At 53.0% G+C, this 16,816-nt stretch overlaps 1 protein-coding gene across 1 annotated transcript; it reads left to right on the top strand.

The window, feature by feature from the left end:
- Positions 1–132: 132 nt before the first annotated feature.
- Positions 133–15,698, top strand: HMG20B (high mobility group 20B). Its single transcript, XM_075070844.1, has 10 exons — positions 133–1,020; positions 1,168–1,270; positions 6,331–6,436; positions 6,866–7,069; positions 7,532–7,652; positions 7,817–7,869; positions 8,682–8,760; positions 9,339–9,554; positions 10,212–10,344; positions 11,390–15,698. The coding sequence occupies exons 2-10, from the start codon at positions 1,233–1,235 to the stop codon at positions 11,400–11,402; spliced, it is 963 nt and encodes a 320-aa protein (XP_074926945.1). The 5' UTR covers positions 133–1,020; positions 1,168–1,232; the 3' UTR covers positions 11,403–15,698.
- The last annotated feature ends 1,118 nt before the right edge of the window (positions 15,699–16,816 follow it).

Here is a 16,816-nt window from a genome sequence, read left to right as displayed (position 1 = left end):
GTTGGGGGGCTATAAGGGAGCCTCAGGGAAGAAGCTGCTGCAGATGGTGTGGGGTGGGGGGCATTGCTTATAGAATCATAGAATATCAGGGTCGGAAGGGACCTCAGGAGGTATCTAGTCCAGCCCCCTGCTCAAAGCAGGACCAACCCCAACTAAATCATCCCAGCCAGGGCTTTGTCAAGCCGGGCCTTAAAAACCTCTAAGGAAGGAGATTCCACCACCTCCCTAGGGAACCCATTCCAGTGCTTCCCCACCCTCCTAGGGAAACAGTGTTTCCTAATATCCAGCCGAGACTGGGCGCTCTTCCCCTGGTCTGATCTTGTTAGTCAATAAAGGGCTATAATAAGGGAGGGGGCAGAGCTCCCCATCCTGCCCCACTCTCCCCAGTTCCCTCTCCTGGGTGTCTCCGTGACTCTCCTATTGCGGTGACCACTTGTGTCCCTTGCTTAGTGCAGGGCTGGGAGCCAGGAGGCCTGGATTCTGTTTCTGCTTTAGCCACTGACTCGCTGGGTGACCTTGCACAAGTCATTCCCTGCCTCTCTGCCCCAGGTTGAAGAAGCCCATGAAGCACTCTGAGAGTGCAAATTGTAATTCACATTATACTGTTACACTTGTGAACTTCAGTAGGGTTGTGGATCAGGGCACCTAGAGCTTCCAATGAGCATCTTTTCTTATATAAATTGAAATAACTCAACTGGGAAATTCCCCAAGCAACACCATTCTCCTGGCCAGCACAGAAAAGCAGCTGCTGGTCAGACTGTTAAGTATGAAGTGCTGGGCCAATGTTGCTTTAAATTATTGTATCTCTTGAGTATCTTTTCTTTTCAGTACAGCGTTAAAGCTGCAATTTAAATAACCTTGTTTTGTTTTTCACATTTATCATTTTGCTTCTAGAGGTGATAAGGGAAGTTATTTGACCAGGGTCACACAATGAGCTAGTATGTGAGCTGTGAATAGAACCCAGGAGTCCTGAGCCATCAGAGCAGGAGACAATACTTCCTCCTGAGTGGGATGTGTCAGGTGGGCACTGGGGCCTTGTTTCGGCTGGATTGTAGCTTGCTCAGTTGCTGCTGGGTTTCAAGTTTGCTACCTCCAGTTTCCAATAACCTTTCTCCCTGCTGCCCAGTTGCTGAAATGTCCATAATGAAACTTGATTGCACATTACAGGTGGCCTGGTCTGAGCTGCTTGAGCATTTCCTGGTGCTCTTAGCTGGTGTCTGCAGAACTTGGTCATGTCGCATGGTGCAAAACAGCTGGCCGCTGGGATCTTGTAAGTGTTGCTGGTTCTTTCCTCTTACAAGACTGCAACAGGCCGACTGTTGTGGTCATGGTGATACTGACAGGCCCCGTAGTGCCTGACAGCAATCAAATCCAGGTAATAGTTTCATAGAGCTTAAGGCTGATAGGACCATTAGATCACTTAGTCTGCCCTCCTGCATAGCAAGGCTAGAGACCTTCATTCAGTTACCCTGGATTGAGCCCAATAGCATGTTTGGCTAATGCATCTTCCAGAAAGGCAAGTGGAGGCTTCCTTGGTAGTTTGTTCCAATGATTAATCAGCCTCACTGTTAAAATGTTGGGCCTAATTTCTAATTTGCCTGGCTTCAGTTTCTAGCCATTGGTTCTTGGTCTGCCCCCTCTGCCAGTTTAAACGGCCCATTAGTCCCTGGTATTTTCGCCCCAGGTACGTGTAGGCTGTTATCAAGTCAGCTCTTGATCTTAATATATTATAATAGCATTCAGCATCCCTGTGGGGGGAAGAACACTCAACAGCCCAACACTGTGACATTTAATTTCAAAAGAGGGAACTATACAAAAATGAGGGGGTTAGTTAAACAAAAGTTAAAGTGACTAAAGTGAAATCCCTGCAAGTTGCATGGGCCCTTTTTAAAGACACCATGATAGAGGCCCAACTTCAGTGTATACCCCAAATTAAAAAAACACAGTAAAAGGACTAAAAAAGAGCTGCCGTGGCTTAACAACCATATAAAAGAAGCAGTGAGAGATAAAAAGACTTCCTTTAAAAAGTGGAAGTCAAATCCTAGTGAGGCAAATAGAAGGGGGCACAAACACTACCAGCTTAAGTGCAAGAGTGTAATAAGAAAAGCCAAAGAGGAGTTTGAAGAATGGCTAACCAAAAACTCCAAAGGTAATAACACAATGTTTTTTAAGTTCATCAGAAGCAGGAAGCCTGCTAAACAACCAGTGGGGCCCCTTGACGATCAAAATACAAAAGGAGCACTTAAAGACGATAAGGTCATTGCGGAGAAACTAAATGGATTCTTTGCTTCAGTCTTCACGGCTGAGGATGTTAGGGAGATTCCTAAACCTGAGCCGGCTTTTGTAGGTGACAAATCTGAGGAACTGTCACAGATTGAAGTGTCACTAGAGGAGGTTTTGGAATTAATTGATAAACTCAACATTAACAAGTCACCGCGGACCGATGGCATTCACCAAGAGTTATCTGAAGAACTCAAATGTGAGTTATGAACTATTAAAACTAAGATTTGTGACCTTCTTTAAATCGCTTCTTACCCAATGACTGGAGTTGAGCTAATCGTAACACCAAATTTAAAAAGGGCTCTAGAGGTGATCCTGCAATTACAGACCGGTAAGTCTAACGTCGGTACGGGCAAATTAGTCGAAACAATAGTACAGAGTTAAAATTGTCAGACAATAGAAAACATAAACTGTTGAGCAATAGTCAACATGGTTTGTAAAGGAAATCGTGTCTTCCTAATCTATTCGAGTTCTGTGAAGTGGTCAACAAACATTGGACGAGGGCGGATCAGTGACATAGTTGTTACTTAGTCTTCCAGAAAGCCTTTGACAAGGTACCTCACCAAAGGCTCTTACGTAAATTAAGCCTGCCATAGGATCAAAGGGAATGTCCTTTCCTGGACTGAGAACTGGTTAAAGAGACAGGGAACCAAAGGGCTAAAATTAGTCGGTAAGTTCTTCAAATGGAGCGGGTAACTGTGGTGTTCCCCAAGGCAGTCCTAGACCAATCCTATTCAATTTATCAAAATGCATCTGGAGAAAGCGGTAAATAGGAGGCTGCCAAAGGTTGCAGATGATACGAACTATCAGATAGTTTAAGACCAAAGCAGATTGTGAAGAATTTCAAAAAAAATCTCACAAAACTAAGTGATTGGGCCAACAAATATGGCAATGAATATGTGAATGTGGATAAATGTAAAGTAATTCGCATTGGAAAAATAACCCCAACTATACAGTACAATATGATGGGGCTAATTTAGCTACAACGAGTCAGAAAAAGATCGTGGCATCATCGTGGACAGTTCTCTGGAGATGTCCACGCAGTGTGCAGAGGCGGTCAAAAAGCGAACAGGATGTTAGGAATCATTAAAAGGGGATAGAGAATAGACAGAATATCTTATTGCCCGTATATAAATCCATGGTACGCCCACATTCTCATACTGTGTACAGATATTGGTCTCCTCACCTCAAAAAAGATTATTCTAGCACTAGAAAGGTTCAGAAAACGGGCAATTAAAATGATTAGGGTTTGGAGAGGGTCGCCATGCGAAGAAAGATTTAAGAGGCTAGGCTCTTCAGGCTTGAACAAGAGGAGACTAAAAAAAATAAAAAAAAAAAAAATCGGCGGGATATGATAGAGGTCTAAAATCATGCAGTGATGTGGAGAAAGTAGGTAAGGAAAAGTTATTATATTCTCATAATACAAGAACAAAAAAAAAACGAAAAAAAAAAATAGGGACACCAAATGAAATTAATAGTAGGTTTTAAACAAATAAAAGAAGTTACTTCTTACACAGTGCTACAGTCAACTGTGTGGAACTCCTTTACCTGAGGAGTTGACGGTGGGACTGCTAACATGTTTAAAAGGGAACGGAGAAATATGGTGGCTAAGTGCCATAAATGCGCTATTAGCCCAGAAAGTAAAGAGATGGTGTCCCTAGCTCTGCTCATCAGAGGATAGAGATTGGATGGCAGGAGAGAGATCACTTGATCATTGCCTGTTAGCTTCACTCCCTCTGGGGCACCTGGCATTGGCCACTGTCGGTAGACAGATACTGGGCTAGATGGACCTTTGGTCTGACCTGGTATGGCCGTTCTTATGTTCTTAACTAAACAGATTGAGCTCTTTAAGTCTCCCAGTGCAAGGCATTTTTCCAGATAATTTTTTGTGGCTCTTTTCTGCACCTTCTCCAATTTTTCAAGAGCCTTTTTAAAATGTGGACCCCAGAACTAGATGCAGAGTTCCAGTGTCGGTCTCACCAGTGCCACATACAGAGGTAAAATCAACTCTCTGCTCCTGCTTGCTACTCCCCGTTTGTATGTCCAAGGATTGGATCAAAGACCTTGTTGTCTTAGTATCGTACTGGGAGCTCATGTTGAGTTGCTTCTCCATTATGACCCCTAAACCCTTTTGGAAACACTGCTTTCTTTGTTCCTAGATGAATAACTTTTCATTTGGTTTTATAAAAATGTGTTTTGTTTGAATGGGCCCTGCTTACTAGACTCTCCAGATCACTCTGTATGGCTGCCCTATCCCCAGCGTTAGTTACCACTCTGTCCGTCTTGGTGTCATGCGCAAACTTTATTGGCACTGGTTTTATATTTAATTCCAGATCATTGATGATCATGTTGAATAGCATCAAGCCTAGTACCAGTCCCTCTGAAACCCCGCTAGAAACACCTCTAATTGATAGTGATTCCCCATTGGTAACTACCCTTTGAGATCAGTCACTTTGCCAGTTCTTAATCCATTTAGTGTTTTATAGATAGTGGATCCTACTAGTTTCTCAATCAGAATGTCATGCATTAGTAACTCTGATATCTTACCAAAGTCTGTTACATCTACACAGTTATCTTTGTCAGCCAAGCTTGTAATCTCAAAGAATGAAATCAGACTTGCTGACCGGACCTGTTTTCCGTAAACCCATGCTAACTGGCCTTAATCATTTTGTATTTTCTGTTATTTTGCATAGGATTGATATCAGGTTAACAGGCCTATATATATCTGAGTCATCCCACTTGCGCATTTGGAATATTGGTACAACATTAGCTCTTTTCCAGTCTTCTGGAATTTCCTGGTATTCCAAGACGTACTGAAAATTAACATCTCCTCCAAGATCTTCTCAGCCAGCTCTTTTAAGATTCTTAGGTGCAAGTTCGCCAGGCCTATGTGTTTAAAAATACTTATCCCTAGCCGATGTTGTTTAACATCCTCCTTAGTTACTAATGGATTCAAAAGTACTTCATCATGCTCCTACGATACTTGATATCATACTACCTCTTTCCAACTGCAGAGCAGAAATATAGAACCTTTTTCTGCATCATCATTAACAGTTTTATTTTCTCCATCTAGTAGTGGAGATTTTCTCCATCTGTACCTTTGTTAGGATTTCTTTTGTCCCTATATACTTAAAAAAATTCCTTCTGATTGTCTTTAACTTTGCCAGCCATGGATTTTTCCCTGGTGTCTTTAGCTTCCCTTATTAATTTTCTGTACTTCATAACTGCTAAGTTATATCTGCTACTATTTACTTCCCTGGTTTTACATTTCTTATGGATTGCTTTTTGATTTTTAATTCCTGCCTTCACTCATCCTGATCTTGTAACTGGACTTGTTCAGGTGGAGCACCACTGGGGCTCCCTGGGGGCATATCTGATTGCGGGAGCTGGGCCCTAGTTTGCAGTTCTGCCTTGGACTGTGGCTTGTGTAAGATGCTCCAGATGAAGGCACAGCTCCGCTGTATGATGCACCAGCACCAGCCCTTTCCTTCTCTCCATACTGTGCTGGGGGGTGGAGGGTGGAATGTGGTCTCCAGCCATGGAATAGTATGCGCTGGGTACAAGGACTGATGGATGGCCCTTGGAATTGGCACCCAGAGGGGTATAACTTTAGATCCGGTTCTCAGCCATGTGAGAATCCTTCTCGTTCTGACTCTTCTCTGCAGCTGCTTGACCTGCCAGCAGAGGGCATGACTTGGGCTTTAGCATGTGCAGGAGTGCGCCCGGTTACCCTGGCCCGTGCTGGTCTTGGTGGGGTTTAGTTACTACAGTGCTAACTGGTCCCAGCAAGGGCTGCTGTGGGGAAGGGTGTGGGAGCTCTGGCATTGGGAGAAAGTCGCCATCAGCTACCTCAACCCAGCTTCACCCAGTAGCAGTCACTCTTGTGAAGGGCTGTGGAGAGTGCTGTCTGCGTGGGAAGCTCTGTGCTCCCAGCAGGAGGCACTGAAGAGCGTAGTGGTGTGCACCAGCAGTGCCATCCCAGTAGTGTCTCTGCAGTTGTGCTTCACACTTTTCCTTCCCTGCAGTGTGACACGAGCTCTCTGGTTGCAGACATGCCACCGGCAAAGGCCAGCATGGAAACTTCCTGGTCACCATCAAGCAGGAGAAGGGTGAAGTTCCCCGGACCAGCAGCGAGAAGCCCCACGGCGAGGAGGAGGTGAGCCGCTCTGTGATGTAATCTGGCTCTTCTGCTTTCCTGGCCTGCCCTGGGCACAGGATCCCTGTTGTGGCTCATCCAGGCTCTCCTGCTGGCTTGAATGCAGACTGACGGTGCTGGGACAGCTGGGTTTACAGCACTGCAGGGAGCAGCTTTGCTGAGGTTTTGTGCCACAGAAATGCATTTGCTTACCCTGCAGTAGTCCTAACGTAGCCATGCAGCGTGCCAGGCTGCCGCAGATGGTGCGGGGGGCCTTGTGGCTGCAGCACGGGGCTGGGAAGAGGCCAGGAGTCCTGGGCTCTGGAGGGCTAACTGCAGGGGGCTGCATGGTGCTCTGTCCCTCTCTTCCCCCTGCGGACACAGTCACTTAGTGAGCTCCAGTCCAGCATGTTGGTTGGTTTCTTTCCCTCCCCTGCTGTGGGGCGACAGCCAGTGAAGAAGAGGGGCTGGCCCAAAGGGAAGAAGAGGAAGAAGATCCTGCCCAATGGCCCCAAGGCCCCAGTGACCGGCTATGTCCGCTTCCTGAATGAACGCCGCGAGCAGATCCGCATGCAGCATCCCGACCTGCCCTTCCCAGAGATCACCAAGATGCTGGGAGCTGAATGGAGCAAACTGCAGCCCACGGACAAACAGGTACTGCGGGAGGTGGGGGAGCATCCGAGGAGACACCTCGCGTGAGCCCAGCCACATCCATCTGGGACCTGGGTCACAGCCACGCTCCAGACCTGCTCAGGCTGTTGGGCCGGTTGAGGATTGCACCTCAAGTAGGATAGGCTGCATCTGGGCCAGGGTCTGCGGGACGTACCCTAATTGGCTGCTGTGCTGTGGGTGTGGGGTCCGTTACCTTCCATAACTGCAGGGCATACATGGAGCCCCGTGACTGGCTGCTCAGCGAGGCTGGGGTGTCAGCCAGCAGTGAACTCCCTGTGGCTGCCTGATTCAGCTGCCATTGATCCAGGGGAGCAGGGCCCTGACTCTTGGAGTCACACCCTGGAATACTTGCTGGGCCCCTCGCTGGGATCCAGGCTCTGGGCTGGTCCTTGCCCCCGTTCCCTGTGCTGTGGGGTGTGCCCACCTGATCCCGGGTGATTTCAGCGGTACCTAGATGAGGCGGAGCGCGAGAAGCAACAGTACATGAAGGAACTGCGGGAGTACCAGCAGTCAGAGGCCTACAAGATGTGCACAGAGAAGATCCAGGAGAAGAAGATCAAGAAAGGTTGGTGCTGGGGGCGTGTGGGGCTGGGCTTTGGCAGGGCCCCTGAGCCCAGCATGATGCGCTCTGCCCTGCCCCCCACTGACACTGGGGTGCGGAGGGGCTGGCAGGGTGGGCCTGGCACAGCAGGATGAGATGAGTAAGCTGTGACCCCTTTGTGCCCCCAGAGGATGCTGGTTCTGTGTCTGTGAACACTCTGCTGAACGGATACCCGCACAAGGTAAGGACCCTGGCAGCTCTCTGGGAGGGTGGGCAGTGCCCACGGAAGGAGCCGGGGTGCCAGGTGCCAGCTGGGGGAAGTGAAGCAAAGGAGCACGGAGCCCCTTGTAGAGCATGAGGTAGTAAATCCTGTCCAGCTGCATGGGCCCTGCCAGGGCTGCCACGGGCTGGTGGGTGGCAGTGGTGAAGTGGGGCCTGACTCCGTGCAGGGCACAGGCAGCTCCTGCCCAGGCTAGGCTGGTGTGAGGCGTGTCCAGCTCATGCCGTATGGCCCTCAGCTCAGTGCATGTGTCATGCCCCCTCCTCTCCTCGGTGATGCTGCTTACTCAGTCCATGTCTGTCCCACCCTGTGCCCACACATCCACTGACCGTGCCAGGGGCTGCCTGTCTGTCCCCTGCCACCTCCCTAATGTCCTTCAGGCCATTGGCAGACTTGCTGCATGTGACCCTGTCCTGGCAGAGGGGCATGAGGGGGTCTTGGCTGCAGACTGGGATTAGACAGAGCTGTTCAGCCATGCCATGTGGAGCTGCCACGGCTGGGGACTATGGCTCGGCCTGGCCTGTTGCGGGGAGCCCGGGACTATCGCCCGGCCTGTGCGGGACCCACCAGCTCCCCTGGGGCCATATGTTGGGACTGGAAGGAGCCGTTATGCCCCACTGCCTTCCCCCATCCTTGAGCTGAAGCAGAGCAGGGGCCGTGTGTGTACCCCAGTGGAGGCAGGAACCCCGCCCAGGCAAAGGGAAGTTCATCCCTCGGGCTAGAGTCAACCTGTCCTGGCCACTGGCTGTTAACCTGCATTTGCTCCTGCCCAGGGCGAGGACTGCGGTGGGGACGGTTTCTCCACGTTTGACGTGCCCATCTTCACCGAGGAGTTCTTGGACCAGAACAAAGGTACCGAGCCTGTGGGGGGGGGGAGGTGTTTAACTTGGTGGGGCAGTGACCGTCCTGCATTGTGTTTGCACAGCGCCTAGAATACTATCAGCGACACAGCCCAGGCCAGGGGACAGGGAGGCTAGAGACCATGGTGCCCAGCACTCTCACCTCCCAGCGGAGGGCGGGCCCAGGATCCCTGGTGTAAATAGGCCCCTGGTGCTTGCCATAGGTGATCCCACTCTGACCCATGTGGCTGGGCAATGCCTGATCCTTTCCAGCAAGCCACACGCAACTCCTAATGCCCCAAGGCAAGTTCAGGGGGGGGCGGGGTCGCAGCCTGTGGACTTGGCTTGCACCTGCTGATCCCATCAGCGTCACGGCAGGGTGCCAGGCAGCCCTCGGAACAGAGTTGCTGATCCCAGCATCCTGCCTGGAGTCGACTTCCACCTCAGTTGGCCCAGCAGGGGCCAGGTGTCTGTTGCTGATGGCACTGCTGTGTGAGCCCTGCATTGGCCCCAGGCCTAGCCCAAGCTAGGGGGAGCTGGCCTCTCCCCCTTCCTCTGCACTGACCCTCACTCCTGTCTGCGGTGGGGCAGCGCGGGAGGCCGAGCTGCGGCGCCTGCGGAAGATGAACATGGAGTTCGAGGAGCAGAACACCATCCTGCAGAAGCACACGGAGAGCATGAGCTGCGCCAAGGAGAAGCTGGAGCAGGAGCTGGCATTGGAGGAGAGGCAGACACTGGCCTTGCAGCAGCAGCTCCAGTCTGTCCGTCAGGCCCTAACCACCAGCTTCGCTTCCCTTCCCATCCCAGGTGAGCCCAGGAGGCAGAGAGAGGAGGATCATGGGAACACAGCCTACAGAGAGCCCCTCCCTGAGCAGTCCTCTGGCCGTCAGCTGGGCTGTCACTAGAAGGGGGAGCCCGGGAGTCTGATACTCTGCACATGAGGGGGGCTGGAGATGGGGCGTGGGGCCTCAGAAATCTCCCTCCTTTTCCCTCTCATCTCCAAGGATCGCAAGGCACTCCATGGTGGCACTGAAGAAAGGCATCTCTTTGGCACCGTGGCAGTGTAGCCCTGCCTGGGCTGGAGTGTGGCTGGCTCAGCACGCAGCCAGCAGGTGTGGGCAGAGGGCGGAGAAAGTGTCTGTGGCAGAGCAGCCGTGTCCGTGGCATGGGGGTCTCCCCAACACGCCCATGTGTGGTAAACTCACTTCGGGGGTGAAGAGCCAGCTGGGGTTTGACCCAGAGGTTGCAGGGGACGAAGGTGTTGGGCCTCAGAACTGAACCCTCCACCCAGCGTAGAAACACGCTGGAAAAGGCCACAGGCGAGGCATCCTGCCTCCCTCCATAGAGTGCCAGTCCTGACCCCTCCAGGGCTGCCTGTGCATCGCTGCAGCTGGCCTCTGGGGGCATTGGGCTCGGGATTCCGGCCGGGCTCCTGCGCTTTGCTAACCAGGCCCCTGTCCCCAGGCACTGGAGAGACCCCCACGCTGGGCACCCTGGATTTCTACATGGCCAGACTGCACAGCGCCATTGAGAGCAACCCGCTCCAACATGAGAAGCTGGTCGTGCGCATCAAGGAGATCCTCTCCCGGATAGCCAGGTGAGTGGAGGCTCTTCCCCGTCAGGCCTGAGGGCAGGGGGCTGCAGGGTTTGGTGACTGGTGGGGCTGGGACTCGCCTGGCCTGGGCGTAGGCCATGACAGCTGTGGGCTGATCCTGACAGGTGCTCAGCACCCAGAACTCTGGGAGTGAGGCCAGATTGATGCGGGGATGGGGATGAGTCAGATCTCGGCAGGTGAGAGGAGGATGTGGTGGGATTGACCCAGACTGCCCTGGTGCTTGGCTTCCCCCTGGACCATTCTGGGGGGAGGAGGGAGGCATGTGGGGCCCTTGCAGGATGTCACACTGATGGTGCCGCCAGTGGGGAAACCCCTGGTGCCAGGGGCTGTGGGGGGATCTTCGCTGCATGGTTGTGCTCTGCCTAGGCCCCAAGCCTGTTCTGACAGCCCCTCACAGCCAACCACCCCTTCCTGGGACGCAGGTAGAACAGCCCAAAGGCCCCCAGGGCACCCACAGGCCAGCTCACGGCTGAGCAGACCTGTGACTGGAAGCGTCCTTGCGTGGTGCTTACAATTCCACATTTTGGGGGACAGGGGAGGCCCCCATTTTAAATGGCCACTGTGGGGTGGGGGTATGTGCTGGGGTCCCTCTCCCTGCTGGGATTTCCTCCCCGTCTCACTGACTTGGTGCACAGGGAACTGGCATGCTGACCGCTAGAGCTGTCCTGAGCTCCTGCTTGCTGGCTGGAGCCGGCCCTGCGTGGCAGGAACTGAACGTGGCCGCTGCCCCACAGGTGACTCATGTGAAGTGGGCTGCTGGCTCTGGCTCAGTTTCTTGGGGGCAGGTGTCTGCATTGCAGCATCTGCCCCTGGGGTTAACTGTTGCCCATGTGGGCAGTCCCATGGAGACCGAAATCCCCTTGTCTTCAGGGTGGGCTGGAGGCAGGCTCCTGTGGCAGTGAATGGGCACTGCCTGTTCTGGGGAGGAAGAGCCCCTCCAGCCCCACACCACTGCTCCCCCACCCTCCGAGCTGCTGAATGAGCCGAGAGCGCCGAAGCAAGCCGTGTTTTTCCTTCCTGTTTTTAGTGAACACTTATGAAAGGCCTGGTGTGTCCTGCGGCCCAGCGCTGACTTGGACTGGGACCCTCAGCCACCTCCTCCCACCCGCCCTGACACCTGGAATCGGCTGGAGCCTTGCGGCTCAGCACCTCCGCCTTGCATAGATCTTTGCTGGAGAAGGGCTTTGAGCGGGTTGAGTAACTCTTGGTCCTTCCGTGCAGCTGAGAACTGTGGGCCAGGCCCCTGTGTGGCCTTGAGGGGCAGGCTGCCAAGCAGGGACAGCAAGGCAGCTTGTGGGGTCACCTCTCAGCTCCTCCTGTGCCCCGGCTCGCTGAGTGCAGGGCTGGAGCTCAGTGCAGTGAAGCTGGCCCTCAATTCTCCAGCAAGGCCCCAAGATTGTGCAGCAATGCTGGAAATCCTGCAGCAGCTGCGTTAAATTAAACCACAGTCTTAAAGCTGCCCCCTGGCACCTCACTTGACAGTAAATCAGGGTGTCTCGGGCTGGCCCCACCCTCCAGCTGTCAAGGTGACGGAGAAGTCTGTCTTGCCAAGGCAGGGCAGAAGCGCTTGTCACTGGGAGGGTGCTGGCGTAGACCAGGCACTGCTGTCCTTACCCTTGTGTCACCTGGACCTGCACTGAGCAGAAGAGGACACAGCAATGATAAGGCCATGTCCTGCTCATGTTAGCGCAACCTCCCCTAGAGCTGAATCAGTGGTCAGGCAAAAATAGATGGGTTCCCTCTTTCCCCCACACGAAAAATGTCTGTAAACCCAGCCTGAGCTCTCAGCAGTGAAATGGTTCAGTGTTGGCATTTAAACTACCATCATTAGGTTTCAGAATTAATCAACTGCCATGAAGGGGGCTGTTCAGCCCTCTTGGAGCAATTGTTTCAGGCTGTCTGCAGACTCAGGCGTTCACGCTTGAGTCACATGAGGGCTGTCGCTCTTTGATGAGCGCTGCAATCCTAGCACTCTGGTGGGATGGGAACTCTGCTCCCCATCCCTAAAATAGCATGACTGAGTATTATGGGGCTGGCCCTTCCAGTCCCTGCTGAGCCCTGCCTGAGGGGGCCCGGGGAAGCCATGTCTGCAGGCTGGGGTCAGGCCAGCTCTCTTGTTCTCAGCATGGTGTCCTCTGCCTTAGTTAGCTAAGGGGCATGGATGGGCCCAACTGGGTCAGTTTAGTATCAGAGGGGTAGCCGTGTTAGTCTGGATCTGTAAAAGCAGCAGAGAATCCTGTGGCACCTTGTAGACTAACAGACGTTTTGGAGCGTGAGCTTTCGTGGGTGAATACCCACTTCGTCAGATGCAGGTAGTGGAAATTTCCAGGGTTAGGTATATATATGCTAGCAAGCAAGCTAGAGATAATGAGGTTAGTTCAATCAGGGAGGATGTGGCCCTGTTCTAGCAGTAGAGGTGTGAAAATCAAGGGAGGAGAAACTGGTTCTGTAATTGGCAAGCCATTCGCAGTCTTTGTTTAGTCCAGAGCTGATGGTGTCAAATTTGCAGATGAACTGAAGCTCAGCAGTTTCTCTTTGAAGTCTGGTCCTGAAGTTTTTTTGCTGCAGGATGGCCACCTTAAGGTCTGCTATAGTGTGGCCAGGGAGGTTGAAGTGCTCTCCTACAGGTTTTTGTATATTGCCATTCCTGATATCTGATTTGTGTCCATTTATCCTTTTCCGTAGTGGGTCAGTTTAGTTACAGTCCTGCTGCCTGGAACAGGTCCCTGCCTGGATTTGGGTCTGTGGTGTAGATGGGCCCTTGTCTGGTCACTGCTGAGTTAACCCAGGCTCTTACCCCAGTGGAACCTCAACCCCCTCCTGTCCACACACAACCGCGTCCCCTGAGTTTGGTGGTGCTCTCAACCCCGGCTAGCTGGCCCGGGTGCTGCTTTCACTCGGCTGGAACCTGCCCACTTTGCAGTGAGGGTGCAGGCTAAATCACTCAGTGCTGATAGTCCTCCAGCGCCTTCCCACAGTTCCCTCGCATGCCTGGGAGGACAGACAAGTTCTCCCACAATTCACTGGGAAAGTCCCCTAGAGCAGCTCAGCTCACTACAGCACAAAGCAGCTGGGAAGAGCCCCTGAAGTCCTAGTGACCCCCGGGCGAGTGCCGTGCTGGCAGAGGCATAGTAACAGGTCGACGTTGCTCGCCCTGGCTGGGCTGGCCTGGGCTCAGACCACCTGCGTTACTCCGCAGAGTAGTCGTATCCCACAAAGTCTCCAGGGTTATCATGTTCAATTCCCTGCCATCCTGTCCTGAGCCCACAGGAGTCGTGAGGGGCAGAGGCTGCTGAGGGTGGGGAGACAGCACCCATTTCATTGCCCAGTAGGTGCCCAGAGCTCTGGGAAGGTGAGGCAGTGCAGTGGAGAGCTGTGCCCTGGCAGGAGGGCGCCATTCTCTGTGCCTGGGCAGGGGTGGGAGCCCCACTTCATCCTGGCCAATCCTGCAGACACCACGCCAGAGATGGCCACTGAGGGCACATCTGCACTGCAGTTCAAACCCGCGGCTGGCCCATGCCAGCTGATTCGGGCTCACGGGGCCTGGGCTACAGGGCTGTGTAGTTGTGGTGGAGGGTCCCAGAGCACTGAGCCCGAAAGCCCCTTAGCCTGAGCCCTGCAAGCACAAGTGAGCCAGCCTGGGCCAGCCACGGGTTATTAATTGCAGAGCAGACAGGGCTCATTTCTTAACATTTGCCAGTCAGCCATAAAGGCCAGAGATGTGGTCTGGCTCCAGATGTCCTCGCAGCTGGGGGCAGGAGACCTGGCCCGGCTCGGACAATTCATTCATTTTTACAAAGAAGTTATTTAATCCAGGCGGAAGTTGACTGTGACCAAACCTCTGGGTGTGCAGCGAAGAGTCGCTCAGTTCCCTCCCGGAGCCTCCTTCTGTTGGGCTGGCCTGTGAGAGATGGCACTGGAGTGTGACACTCTGTGCTGAGAGTTTTAGATCCCATCACAGCACCTCTCCAGGCATTTGGGTGGGCAGAGTAGGGACCAAACTGCTGGGCCAAGGGCAGTGCTGGCAATTTTCCTGCAGCTCCCAGCACCAGGCACTGCCAACACCAGTCACAGAGAGCAGGTTTCCTCTGCAAGGAGGGCTAGGTGTCTGTGGGAGGAGTACGGTGCGTGCTCTGCACTGTGGGTACCTGTGGCAGGATCCGTCCTTCCCTGGCGATGGACTATCTGTGTGTGCTACCACTTGGAAATGCCTGTCCGCAACCATGGCACCTGGCAGCAGCCCAGCCCAGCCCTGCTCAGCCATTAGCACGGTGCTTTTCAGCCTGTGCTCCGCAGACCCCTGGGGTGCTGCTGACTGTCTAAGGGGCCCATGAAAGGGTGCCGTTACCATAGCCCAGTGCTTTTCAGCCAGTGGCCCACAAATCCTTGGGGGCCCCCAGACGGTAAGATTTCCCAAGGAGTCTGCACCTGCATTTGAAATTCTGTAGGGGTCCGTAAATGAGAAGAGGTTGCAAAGCCCTGGAATAGCAGGTCTGGCTTGGCTGAGAACAGCTGCTGAATTACAAGGGGCCGTGCCCTTGTGGTCACGGGGCTGGGCCGTGGCTTGGGAGCTTTGGGTAAACTCCCAGCTCTGGGCACATCTTACCGCTGTCTGCCCCTTGCCTTCCTCCAGTGGTGTAGGGGGGAGCGGCTCCCTCTCCTCCTCCCGAGGAGGTGTGAGGCCAGATTCCACAGGCTCAGCAGGGTGCTGAGATACTCCAGTGATGGGGCTGTGGGAGCACCTAGCTACTCAGCGCGCTCCAGAAGCTGCACCCATGGGAGCCTGCTGAGCAGCATTTTCAGTGCCTCTCATTCTACTTCTCCTGAGTAAGGTCAAAAAGAACAGGAGTCCTTGTGGCCCCTTAGAGACTAACAAATGTATTTGAGCGTAATATATTTGTTAGTCTCTTAAGGTGCCACAAGGACCCCTGTTCTTTTTGCAGATACAGACTAACACGGCTGCTACTCTGAAACCAGAGTAAGGTCAGTGGCTTAAAAGTTCCCCTTGTGTAGGAGCTGCCCTCATGCCTGCAGTGCCCATCCCTGCCTGCAGAGCTCGGGGCTCTCAACTCAGCGTCCTCCTGAAGTGGGATTAGTCACTGATCTTGATCATGTAATTAGAGAGACTTATTTTCTTACTAGCACTACATAACAAAGCACGATTTCCAATTAGCAGTCGCCTCTCCCTTGGGGCTAATGCTCTGTCCGCTATGGAGCGACAGCGAGAACTGCTCTGGTTTATGTAAGCGTCTCCATGTCACGGCGCTTCGGCTGCAGCCCGCAGCACCTGGAAATGGCCAGGGAGACGTTTTATACAAATAAAAATGGGGCAGAGAGCCAGTGTGTTCCCTGAGTGAAAGTGGTTCGGGGTAGGAGTGGGATTGTGGGCAGTGTGTTGGGTGGGTTTAGAGTGACCAGACAGCAAGTGTGAAAAACCAGAATGGCGTGCAGGGTAATAGGAGCCTATATAAGAAAAAGACCCCAAAATTGGGACATCTGGTCACCCTAGCAGCACCGCCGTGGTCCTCGTGTTGTCACTGAGTGACACCTGGCTGCTGGAACAACCAAAACCCTCGGTGTCTCGCGCTTCGGCAGGGACACCACGAAGCAGCCCAGCCCCTGGCTATCCTCCTTTGTCACGGGCAAATCTGGGATGCGGGGGCCTGCTCTACATTACAAACAGAACTAAGAGCTGCCATTTTGCTCTGGTCCCAGTACACCCCCTGTTCCTGAGCTGCTCCTCTGGCTGCTGTTATGTCTAGTCTCCGAGCCGGGCACCAAGGGTGTCTTTGGCAGGGCTGGTGCACACCCAGAAATAAGCCAGTCATTCTTAGCAGTGCCTGCTCTGAGCTCGCTTTCAGTAGCCCTAGCAATGAGGCTTCTAGCATGTGTCTAGCTTAACTAACCCTCTTTCAGAGGTGAATGACAATGTTTGTGAAGGGCTTTGAAGAGGAGCATCCCAGAGGCTGGAAAGTTTGTGGCTAAAGCCCAGGACTGGGAATTGGCAGATCTGGGCCCCTCCTTGGCTGTGCCACAGACATCTGTGTGACCTTGGGCAAGACACAAGACTTGATTAGAGACCTGGCTGCTGCACAAGATCAGGGTGAGGGAAGTGGTGTGTTTATGAGCAGCATGTGATTCTAGAGCAGATACTGCAGGGGCAAGTGTCCCTTTGGACACAGTTCCATAGAGCTTCAAAATGTCTCAGAACCAGTGACCAGCACCCAGTTCAGCCACCGCTGTTCACAGGAGTTCGCTCCTGCAGTAGTTCCATGCTCCTCGAGTGGCTTAGGCCTCGCACTCGCACTTTGCATGTGAGGAAACTGGAGAACCTACCCTGGCAGGCAGGGACCCCATCTAAGTGGCTGTCCTGGTGATGCAACACAAATGTCCCCTTGGGGCAATGGATGGGAGTCTCCATAATTCCAAATCAATGTGACTCAACTCACATGGC

Source organism: Chelonoidis abingdonii, chromosome 11 (genome assembly GCF_003597395.2).
Source record: "Chelonoidis abingdonii isolate Lonesome George chromosome 11, CheloAbing_2.0, whole genome shotgun sequence".
Lineage (NCBI taxonomy): Eukaryota > Metazoa > Chordata > Testudines > Testudinidae > Chelonoidis > Chelonoidis abingdonii.
Note: the sequence above shows the minus strand (reverse complement) of the source record. Positions and strands in the feature narration are given on the sequence as shown.

Coding starts and splice junctions, on each gene's coding strand:
- HMG20B (XM_075070844.1), top strand. CDS start 1,233: ATGTCGCATGGTGCAAAACAGCTGGCCGCTGGGATCTT. Junction 1,271..6,330: donor CAGCTGGCCGCTGGGATCTT/GTAAGTGTTGCT, acceptor CTCTGGTTGCAG/ACATGCCACCGGCAAAGGCC. Junction 7,653..7,816: donor GGAGAAGAAGATCAAGAAAG/GTTGGTGCTGGG, acceptor TTGTGCCCCCAG/AGGATGCTGGTTCTGTGTCT.